Genomic DNA, 11,906 nt, shown 5'->3' on the forward strand with positions numbered 1-11,906 from the left:
TGGCCGTCAACATGGACAAATTCATCATCGAGGTTGTGTTGGAGTGGGTGTGGCCTTCCTTGTGAGTCGAGCTGATCATTGTGAGCAGCCTCGGCTAGCACAAGGGCAGCCTCATTTGCTCAGCACTACACATGGTTGACGTTCCTATTGATGCGAGCGGCATGGTCCTCCTTGGTTTCCCCGTCGTGTGGGGGCTATCGATGCTGACATTGAAAATTCTACCTCCACGAAAGGGTGGGAAAGGAGGTTGTAGGATGGTGGTTTCGGCAATAGTCTCCGTAGAGCCCTAGGACTCAAAGTTTGGATTTTCCTCTAGGATGGTTTGGAGGGATGCTTCGGGGCGTTGGCCGACATGTAGCATGTTGATAGTCGACGAGAGCTGGTCGGTGATCTGGTCGGCGAAAGGACGGATATCTCCCACCTGGTCAGTGAATTTGCCTCTTAGGGCATCTTGATAGGTGGCGGCGACGCTGGTGAGCCTAAAGGGTAGGGCCGTAACCCCTGGAGTTTCCTGATCCACCTCCAATAGATCTAAATCGGAGGGTGGTCGACACTAGACCAGAGTGGTCAGAGCTGATTATGTGATGGAGAGGCAATCAGCGAGCTTCTGGCCAACCTGATCGATGGATGAGATCAAATCATCATTGTTGATTTGACTCCTCGGGTACCGGGAGAGCGGGCTGTGAATTGTCGATGAAGACAACCTCAGAGGCGGTTCCAAGATCAGATCTGTAGTCATAGGTATTGGGGTGATCGGCGCAGTATCGATCTGCATCGACTCGATGAGCTCTCCGACTCCATCAGCATTGATGATCTAGGAGATCGATCTGACCATGAAGATCTAGCCGGGCTGCGGGAAGAACGAAGAGCCTGCAAAACGTACCATCCTGTTCGACATAGAAACAGCACGCACACCCCTACCTGGCACGCCAACTGTTGATAGAATATTGTCGGTAGTCCTCTGAGGGGTATCCCATGAAGGTAGATTGATCGGTAGAGATGCGTGTAATCGAGAACAAGAAGGCAATAGAGACACAAGAGTTTAATAGGTTCAGGCCATCAGTGTGATGTAATACCCTACTTCTATAGTCTATTGAGTTGTATTGGCTATTATATGATATTGCATGTGTTTTGAGAGGGTCCCTGCCCACCTTATATAATCTGGGGGTAGGGTTACAAGTTAGTTAGATCTAGAAGATAACCGGAAAGTAATAACAGATTATAGGAATCATGGGATCATACGTATCCTAATAGATCTCGTAGTATCTTCAGGATATCTTCCCGGTGTCTTGCGGGATGCATCGAGCAGCGCCATGCTCTGCAAGGCTTCGTCTTGTGGGCTAGGCCACCGCTAGGGGCGTAGCCCATGTGGTCTATCATGGGTATCCAAGGTCGTACACCCCATAGCTAGTCCTCGAGCGCCTTGTATCTGTTGTGCAATGTTGTCTTGAGCTTGTCCGAGCAGGTGCGAACAAAGCCGAGCAGTCAAACTCATGGTCCGACCATCGTGACGAGTTGCCAAGCAGTTGTGAACCGTCGCCGAGTAGTTGTGAACCATCGCTGAGCGGTGTGAACCGTCACCGAGCGGTGTGAACCGTCGCTAAGTAGTTGTGAACCGTAGGTATTCGGGGTCGTACACCCCACACCTTCCTGCAGCACCCTACACTTCCCCCTCTGCTTCCATCATGTCGCCTCCTCTTGGATGTAGAGGGTGGCCTTGTCGCGACAGAGAGATCGGAGTAGCGGTTCTCCTACAGGTAGTGACCAAAACTCCTTGAACAGATCAAGTAATAGGATAACAAAGGTACAATTATGGAATGTTAGATAAACCGATAAGCCTTTCCTATTTTTAGCTTTGCATGTTTATTTGGTGCATGCGCGCATGAACTCCGAGCTGTGGACGTCGTGCGCGCGTAGATAGGCCGTGGCCGAGAATAGCTCACCACGAGCTCTGGCTCTCCGCCATTGGCGTCGTAGTGGGCGTAGGGATGGATGCACATCACACGTCGTGTGAGAGGTGGCCGAGTGGTTTTTGTATTCTTCTATTAATACTCAATCAATTGCATCAGAAAAGTTGTTGGTTTCGCAGCACCAAAATTCTTGTGTCCAACTGTGTTCGCGTAGTGTTCTTCCTCTATTCAAGCTCACTGTCGTTTGACGCTCACCGCTGTTCAGCGACTAACAGGTGGTACCAGAGCAAGGTTCTAGAAGGACCTCGTTGTCACCATGGCGTCTCCGGTGTGTGGGCGTTCACCATCCGACAGCAACAAGAAGCGTGAAGAGAAGAAGAAGGGCGCCACCAGCGATTCCAGCAACAAGACTCCATCACGCTCGCCTACACCAAGCCGTTCTCCACCCCGATGATCACGAACGCGTGACGCACGTCGCTCGCGCACCCGGGATGCACGCCGTCCCCGGGAAGTCGTCGTCGAGCGGATCATCAGGGAAGGCGGTTCTGGCAACTGGCCTCAACTGACCCGGAGCAACTACCACGAGTGGTCGCTCCGCATGAAACTCAAGCTGCAAGCTCGTCATCTCTAGGACGCCATCGAGTACGACGACGCCGACTACGACGACGACCGCAGCGCACTCGACGCGATCTGTAGTGGCGTACCAGTGGAGCTCGTTCCCATCCTGGTGGACAAGGGGTCCGCGAAGGACGCCTAGGAAGCCATCAAGTCACTGCGCATCGGCGATGAACGCGTGCGCAAGGCGACGGCGCAGGGCCTCCGCGCGGAGTATGAGTCAATCTCTCTCCGTGATGGCGAGGCTGTCGAAGACTTCGCTCTGCATCTCTTCGGTATCATCCAGCGACTCGCCACACTGGGAGACCCGGAGCCCGATCAGAAGGTCGTGGCGAAGTACCTGTGCGTCGTCCGTCCTCGCTACAAGCAGCTGGTAATTTCGATTGAAACCCTTCTCGACGTCTCCAAACTGTCATTAGAGGAGGTGACGGGAATGGTCAAGGTGGCCGACGACGTCGAGCCCGCGCCGGCGCACACGGTGAGCGGGAAACTGCTCCTCACGGAGGAGGAATGGGTAGAGAGGTACAAGAAGAAGGAGCAAGGTGGCTCCAGCTCCGGCGGCCGGGGTCACGGCCGAGGCCGTGGCCACGGACGCGGCAGCGGCGGTAGCGGTGACTCACGGTCGGGCGGAAGCCGTCCGCCTCCTGCAGAGCCTTGCCCATGCTGCGGCAGAAAGGGCCATTGGGCCCGAGACTGCCATCTCAAGAAGAAGGAGGAGCCATCCCAGCAGGCCCATGTGGCCTAGCAGGAGGAGGAGACGCTCATGGTCGCTATCGCCACGGCCCAGTCCGAGGACTCACCTTAGCCGGTCGTGACGACCTCCCCCAAATCGCCGCCGCATCCATCCTCTCCGAGCGGCGAAATTCACCTCACCGAGAAGAAGGTGCTCACTTCCCTGCACGGACCCGCTTCTTTCGACTCCACCGCTGACAGGGATCCGAGCTGATGGATCCTAGACACAGGTGCATCCAGCCACATGACGGGCGCCCGCTCTGCCTTCGCTAGCCTCGACACCGGCGTCACCGGGTCTGTGCGGTTCGGCGATGGCTCCACCGCCCGCATCGAAGGCAGAGGCACCATACTCCTCTCCTGCAAGAATGGGGAGCACCGGTCGCTCTCCGACGTCTACTACCTGCCCCGACTGACGGCGAACATCATCTCCGTCGGCCAGCTGGACGAGAGCAGCTACGAGGTGCTGGTGAAGGGCGGCGTCATGACCATCCGTGACGAGGAGATGCGCCTGCTCGCCAAGATCCCTCGTAGCCTAGGCCACCTGTACATGCTTGACGTCACCATCGCACGGTCGGTGTGCCTGGCAGCACGAGCCGATGAGGATGCGTGGACTTGGCACGCCCGATTCGGGCATGTCAACTTCACCGCGCTCCGCAAGATGGCGCGCGACAAGCTCGTCCGAGGTCTGCCTCTACTCAACCAAGTGGAGCAGCTCTGTGATGCTTGCCTGGCTGGGAAGCAGCGGCGTGCACCGTTCTCGCAGAAGGCGCTCGGGCGCTCCACCGAGGTGCTCCAACTTCTCCACGGTGACCTCTGTGGACCGATCTCACCGCCAACACCAAGTGGTAATCGCTACATACTGCTCCTAGTCGATGATTATTCTCGGTACATGTGGTGCGCCCTGTTGCCGTCCAAGGATGAGGCAGCAGCTGCCATCAAGCGGATCCAGGCAGTCGCTGAGAGGAAGATGGGCAAAAAGGTGCTCGCGCTCCGCACCGATCGGGGTGGCGAGTTCACGTCGGCAAACTTCACCGACTACTGCGCTCAGCTCGGGCTGCATCGCGAGCTCACGACACCGCACACACCGCAATAGAATGGTGTCGTGGAGCGTCGCAACCAGTCCGTTGTGGGGATGGCGCGGTGCATGTTGAAGGCAAAGGGGCTCCCCCTGTGTTCTAGGGCGAGGCGATCTCGACGGCCGTCTACCTTCTAAACCGATCTTCGTCGAAGAGCATCGGGGGCAAGACTCCCTATGAGCTCTGGATGGGGGGTGCACCGGGCGTCCATCATCTCCGCACGTTCGGCAGCATCGCCCACGTCAAGGTAACTGCGCCTAATCCGAAGAAACTAGATGATCGAAGCAGGTGGATGATCTTCGTCGGATATGAGGCCGGGTCCAAGGCATACCACGTCTACGACCCGTCCACCCGCCGAGTTCACATCAGTCGCGATGTCGTCTTTGACGAGAGCGCCCAGTGGGCATGGCCTGCTGATCATGACGGAGGCGACGCCGACTTCACCATCGACGAACCCGCGGTGGACGCACCCTCTGTGGTCACCACCGAGGTGACCCACACTCCCTCGGCGGGCGCTGTTGCGGGCTCTGCATCTCCTTCCACGTCTATGGCATCTCCGTCACCAGCAACGCTCCAGCGCACACTGACCCCGACACCAAGCTCGGCGCCGCACCCGGAGATCGAGTTCGTGTCGCCGCCCGGAGCGGATACCAGCGAGCTGCTGGACGCCGACCACGACGATGATGTGCCTCTTCGGTTTCGCTGCGTCGACAACATCCTTGGCGAGACCGAGTCGCCCGAGCTCGCTGTACGTGATCTGGAGGAGCGGCTGCTGCTGGCGAGCGACGCCGAGCCGACGTCCTTCGATGAAGCAGCTAAGCACGAGTGCTGGCGCAACGCAATGCTGGACGAGATGACGTCCATCGAGGTGAATGGCACCTGGGAGCTCGTCGACGCTCCCCCACGCACGAAGCCGATAGGCCTGAAGTGGGTCTTCAAGACCAAGAAGGACGCCACAGGCGTGATCACTAAGCACAAGGCCCGCCTCGTCGCAAAGGGCTACGTGCAACAGCAGGGCGTCGACTTCGACGAAGTCTTCGCACCGGTGGCCCGACTTGAGTCCGTGAGGTTGCTGCTCGCCCATGCCGCCTCCGAAGGCTGGGCAGTGCACCACATGGACGTAAAGTCCGCGTTCCTGAACGGCGAACTCCAAGAACAAGTCTACGTCGAGCAGCCGCCGGGGTTCGTCCTGCGCGGCCACGAGAACAAGATTCTGCTCCTGGTGAAGGCGTTGTACGGTCTACGACAAGCACCTCGCGCCTGGTACGCCAAGCTCGACTCCTCCCTAATCGAGCTGGGCTTCTAGCGGAGCACCTCCGAGCACGCCATGTACCTGCGCGGAGTGGGTGATCACCGGCTCGTTGTCGGAGTCTACGTAGATGACCTGGTGATCACCGGACTCAACGGCGATGACATCGCCACGTTCAAGGAGGAGATGAAGGCAAAGTTCCAGATGAGTGACCTCGGCCTCCTTCACTACTATCTGGGGTTGGAGGTTACCCAGAGTGAGGCTGGGATCACCATCTGCCAAGGCGCATATGCAGCGAAGATCTTGGAAACAGCCGGGCTCACTGGCTGCAATGCAAGCCACACTCCCATGGAGCCCCGCCTGAAGCTCAGCAAGCAGAGTACGGCTCCAGCAGTTGATCCAACCAAGTACCGTAGCATTGTCGGCTCTCTGCGCTACTTGGTGAACTCCCGGCCAGACCTTGCCTACTCGGTGGGGTATGTCAGCCGATTCATGGAGAATCCCACCACCGAGCATCTTGCTGCTGTCAAAAGGGTGCTTAGGTACGTTGCAGGCACTCTGCAATTCGGTTGCTGTTACAGAAGGAAGAAAGGAGCTCAGCTTGTCGGGTACAGCGACAGCGACCTGGCAGGCGACGTCGACACCCGCAAGAGCACGACCGGAGTCGTCTTCTTCCTCGGCGGCAACCTGGTCACCTGGCAAGCGCAGAAGCAGCGTGTTGTGGCTCTGTCATCGTGCGAAGCAGAGTACATAGCCGCCGCCACAGCTACCTGCCAAGGTGTCTGGCTCACTCGTCTCCTAGCAGAGATCAAGGGAAAGGAGGCAGGAGCTTTCGCACTCAAGATCGACAACCAGTCCGCCGTCGCGCTCAACCGGAATCCTGTGTTCCACGATCGAAGTAAGCATATTGATGTCAAATACCATTATATCCGCGAGTGCGTTGAGGAAAACAAGGTTCAGGTTCAGTCCATTGGGACGTTGGAGCAGCTGGCGGACATCTGCACCAAGGCTCTGGGGCGCGAACGATTCTGTGAGCTGCGCTCTAAACTTGGTGTTCGTCATGTAGGCAAGGCTTAGGAGGAGAATTGTTAGATAAACCGATAAGCCTTTCCTATTTTTAGCTTTGCATGTTTATTTGGTGCATGCGCGCATGAACTCCGAGCTGTGGACGTCGTGCGCGCGTAGATAGGCCGTGGCCGAGAATAGCTCGCCACGAGCTCTGGCTCTCCGCCATTGGCGTCGTAGTGGGCGTAGGGATGGATGCGCATCACACGTCGTGTGAGAGGTGGCCGAGTGGTTTTTGTATTCTTCTATTAATACTCAATCAATTGCATCAGAAAAGCTGTTGGTTTTGCAGCACCAAAATTCTTGTGTCCAACTGTGTTCGCGTAGTGTTCTTCCTCTCTTCGAGCTCACTGTCGTACCGCTGTTCAGCGACTAACATGGAAGGTGGTCGGTTTGGATCAACGCTTACATGACCAGACATACGCCGCGTGTCCAAGAGCCTTGACCCAAGCCACTAGGATGCCAGCCGCATCCATCGTAGAGGTGGAGGCACCCGCCCAGGCCGTGGTGACCACAGGCAGGAAGTCTCTGTGTTCGAGCCGAGCGTTCCCAAACCGGAAGCAGTGGGGCTTTGGTATGGTGGTGGGGATCTGTATGAGCAGTGGAATGTGATCTGAGGTGATACCTATTCTAGAGGTGAGCGATGCATTTGGATAGGTAGAGCTGAAGAAGTTGTTAAGGAACGCTCTATCTAGCCAGGCTAGAGTAGGGCGCTCTCTCTTGTTGCTCCAAGTAAAGTTGCGATCCAGAAGAGGGAGTTTGATGAGGGCTAGAGAGTTTATGGTGGTGTTGAAGCGATCCGCAAGACCACTATCAAAGCCAGGGGTGTTCTTATCGCTAGGGGAATGAGTGAGGTTAAAGTCACCAACAAGTAACTAGGGGACAGAGTCATCCACAACGATATTAGAGAGCTTAGCGAGGAACGTGGCCATGTCTCTGTGGTCAGCCAGGGCGTAGATGTTAGTGACCGTGAACTTGATGTCAGAGGAAGTGAGCATGAACAGCGTGGTTAGAGTGAACTGGCCAGAGGAGGGGCCATCGGTGAGCGTAGAGGGGTTCCAAGCCGTTACGATCCCTCCCCTAGTCCCCTTGGCCAGGACGTCATTATGAGTCAAGAGGTTAGAGGGGAGGAAGGATCTAGATTTGTTACGATCAAGTCAATCCAGTTTGGTTTCCTGGAGACAAACTACCCTGTGATTATTATTATCTTGAATGGAGAAGCATCCTTAAATTTGTTCAATCAACTTGTTTCGCTGTAAATTATTGTATGCCTACAACAAATATTTCCGTATATGCAGAAATTAAAATAAAATTCGATGTTCAAATGCTAAGCAATAGTGTGACATTGAAGATATGTTTGAGCTTACACACAAAGACCCACTTAGGCTTTGTTTGAATGCCCGTGTATCCACATCAACACATATAGATTGAGGTGGTCACATGGACATATAAACATATCCTCAGTTGTGAAAAAAAATGACTCACATTCGGTTTAATATAAAAAAGGGTACGACTTAATGGACTCAAACTGTACATGAACAAGGGTGCGCTGTGGCTGCGATGCATTGTAGCTAAGTGGTGTTGTTGCTACAGTAAGTATAAATAAAGTTTTCTCTCAGAGGATTTCCTTTTAACCCATCGTCGGTATTGAGCCTGTTCATTTGTTGATTTTAGCTAGGATTTATTAGCTATGATACAGTACTTTTCTCTCATAACAAACTAATACTAGTCGGACTTATCAACCCAAAAATCAACTAGCGAATAGGCTAATTACTTGCCATTCTAGGTGCAGCAGCACCAGCGACATCATCACTTCCTCCCTAGAGCAAACATTGCCGGGGATTGCCTCCATTACCTGCTCGTTGTCTTGTCCAACAGCATACGTATCTATTACTAGTACTTTACACGTTGGACGTCGGAGAGCGAGGGTTCTCGAGTCCGCCAGATCGCTACGCTACTCACTCTGCGGGACCTGCCAATGCCTAGAACCCCCAGCTCCTAGTCTCACCGGCTGGTGGGCCCCACTTAGTCATGTGCCGGGTGACGCAGACTAGCGTGTTGCAAATCTCCCTGTCGGCCGTTGCTTTATCCTCAGCTCATGAGCCATCCGGACTAGCCTCGCCCCGGACCTAATCCACGGACAGAGCCACATCCCGCACAAGGAGCAACAGACGGTGGACGCCGAATTTTTTTTTTAATTTTAACAGTTTTGGAAACTAATTTTAAATTTAACACGGTTAGGCTTTTTTAAACTAACATTTTTTGCCGCGCCTATTGCCCTAGCGTGGCCAAATACCTATGCCGCGCCATGTATGGTGGTGCGGCAGAGGGCTGACGTGGCGGCGACCGGAATCGCTGACCGTTGACGGGCAGGGCCTGCCGCGCCACCGATCTTGACGCGGCACTGCCGCGCCCTGATCCGTGGCACGGCAGAGCCGAATAAAACCCCCGCCGCGGCCCACGTCCACCAGTGCCCGAGCAGCCACCGTTGCCCGAGCAGCGCAGTAAGGCCGCCTGGCCACCGCGCCCGCTTCCGCCCGCGCCAGCCCACCGCCGAGCACGCCGACCGCCGCGGCCACGTCCGCCCGCGCCAGCCAGCCCGTAGTTTAGTTAGTACAGTTATTGGGTCTAGTTATACATTGGATTTAGTCTAATTAGTTATTGTATTTAACCTTGTATAGATGTTAATATTAGATTAGTTAGTATAGTTATAGTTAGAATATGTATTAATATTACTATGAACATTACGTCCGACGATTTCGACGACTTGATGAAGTTTTTGAAATGCTTTTGCAGATGGATTGTTGTGTTAGAGTTTTGTATGGAGAAAGTGTTAGGAGAGAAGATGGTATGTTTGAGGATATGGAAGAAGAATTGGAATAGTTTGATGAACCTCCTAGTTTCAACGACCTTTGTGTCCATTTGAATACAAAGTTTTACGGTAATTTCACACTGAAGGGGAGGTTTGATACTGGGAAGACTAGGGCACACTATCTCCTCATGCCCTTGCACGACCCTACTCACTGGTCCCACTACACTAGGGTTCTCTAAGGTTCTAATGTGCCCATGGCTGAGGTGGTGGTGGAGAATGGGTATAGGATGCAGGGTGTTCAAGACGGCCCGTCCATTGACGGTGTTGGAGGCAATGAGCAAGAATTGGGGGTCGAAGGGGAAGCAACTCAGGGTAATATAGATTTGGATGGTCAGTTGACGCATAAGCCGTTTCATTCAACTGCAGTAGGTTGTATAAGCAATGACTTCGATGTGAATGATTTCGAATAGGAAGAGGAGGAGCAGGAATAGGAGGAGGAGGATAGGATCGGTGATGTAGTTAGCAGTGATTCAGACGATTCTGATGATGACCAAGGAGGTATAGATGCTATGCTAACACTAGCTGATGACATGCCAGTACCAGTTTATACTATGCCATTACTAGTACCAAATGAGATTTTGCATGGTGTCCAGGCTCAGGGTAGACTAGTCACAGATTTGGCTGCAGATGATACCCCTAATAACTTATGGGCCAGAATTAGCGAAGCGCAGCAGTATGTTCCACCATCACCTTACACAACGGCTGAGCTCTAGCAACTAAGGTCCAAGAACGTATCTTTCATGGGCATTCCGAACTATAGGGATGTCAGCATGACGGATATGACAGTTTATGACACCGGTCTCCAGATATGTAGGAATTCATTGTATAACCATGACAAAGAAACCCTTAGAAAGGGGATGATATTCAACACAATGTCAGAGATGAAACTCTTCCTTCAGGACTATGTTGTGTACCACCATAGGTCGTACACCATCACTCATTCGGACCAGGAGTTGAGGTACCACGTGATATGCAAAAACGGTTGTATGTGGAGGTTAAATGCATGAACGAGATAGAGTGATGGCGAGTGGAGGATAACTAAAGTTGTTGAACCCCACACTTGCCTAGACAATAGGGGGAAGGAAAATTATCAGCAGCTCACTGCACGTTACCTTGCCCGTCGTATATTAGGGCTTGTTGATGATAATAATGATATCTCGGTGTTTTCTTTACAACAGTCCATATATGGATTCGTTAGGTACGATGTGATGTACGAAAAGGCTTGGCGTGCTAAGCAAATCGCTCTGGCGATTCGATGGGGGTACTTGGGAGGAAACGTACAACAGGGTGTCCCGCATCTTATGTGCAATGCATTACTACAACCCTGGCTTGAAATAGTTTATGGACACCGGAGGGATATTTTTTTGGGACCCATTGAGGCATGTCCTCTATCGTGTGTTCTGGTCGTTCGCGCAAACGGAACATGCATTCCAGTTTGTCAGCCAGTCGTACTTGTTGATGGCACTTTCCTGACAGGAAAGTACAGGGGCACCTTGATGATGGCTGCTGTTGTTGATCCTGAGGACCAGATAGTACCCATGGCTTTTGCTTTGACAGAGGGAGAGAACAATGAATCACGGTCATGGTTCATGCGGCATCTACGTGTGCAAGTGCTTGGCCCAACTCGCACTATATGTTTGATCTCGGACCGTCACGCAGGGCTTCTTAATGTTGCAGCTGAGCATATAGATAGGTTCTCGCCTCTAGTACATAGATGGTGCATGAAACACTTTGCTGCTAATTTCTGGCGGAGTCAGCGGAAGCAGGAGGTATGTGACAAGGTAAAGGCTCTATGTTGTGTACGTACAGAGCACCAGTTCAAGGAAACAAAGAGAGAACTAGACAAGATGGTAAATGCAGCGGAAAAGACCTGGTTAGAGGCACAGATGGAACAGAAGGCTCAGTGGGCGTTAGCATATGATGAGGAGAGTTTCAGGTATGGCATCATGACCACTAACTCCTCGAAGTCTTTTAATCGTGTATTCACTGGAGTTCGATCGTTGCCTATGTCTGGAATTGTTGAGTTCTTGTTTCATAAGTGCAACAAATATTTTGTGAAGAGGTGGGAACTTACGCAGAGGGATATAGCTGAGCAAGGGCATTTTGGAAAGACCAGAGCTAAACATTTGAAGGAGACCGAGGAATTGGCCAAGCAGCACACCGCCGAGCCATATAGACCCCGTCGCCATATCTTTAGTGTACGGGGCAAGGGTGGCACAAGCTTGGGCAGCGAACGTTATGGTGGATGAAACTACCGAGTTGATCTTGAAAATATAGAGTGCAGTTACAACGTCCCTCAGATCATGCATGCCCCTTGCTCTCATATGATCATGGCCTGCAGGGTTCGCGGATACAACTATGAGGATCTACCATATATGTCACCCTTG

At 53.1% G+C, this 11,906-nt stretch overlaps 1 protein-coding gene across 1 annotated transcript; it reads left to right on the forward strand.

The window, feature by feature from the left end:
* Positions 1 to 5,660: 5,660 nt before the first annotated feature.
* On the forward strand, positions 5,661 to 6,659 carry LOC136492287 (uncharacterized mitochondrial protein AtMg00810-like). Its single transcript, XM_066488359.1, has one exon. It carries the CDS (start codon positions 5,661 to 5,663, stop codon positions 6,657 to 6,659), a length of 999 nt encoding a protein of 332 aa, XP_066344456.1.
* The last annotated feature ends 5,247 nt before the right edge of the window (positions 6,660 to 11,906 follow it).

The sequence above is a fragment of the Miscanthus floridulus genome, chromosome 11 (assembly GCF_019320115.1).
Source record: "Miscanthus floridulus cultivar M001 chromosome 11, ASM1932011v1, whole genome shotgun sequence".
NCBI lineage: Eukaryota > Viridiplantae > Streptophyta > Magnoliopsida > Poales > Poaceae > Miscanthus > Miscanthus floridulus.

Bases quoted from the DNA above. Each gene is read 5' to 3' on its own strand.
- LOC136492287 (XM_066488359.1), top strand. From the start codon at position 5,661: ATGTACCTGCGCGGAGTGGGTGATCACCGGCTCGTTGTCGGAGTCTAC.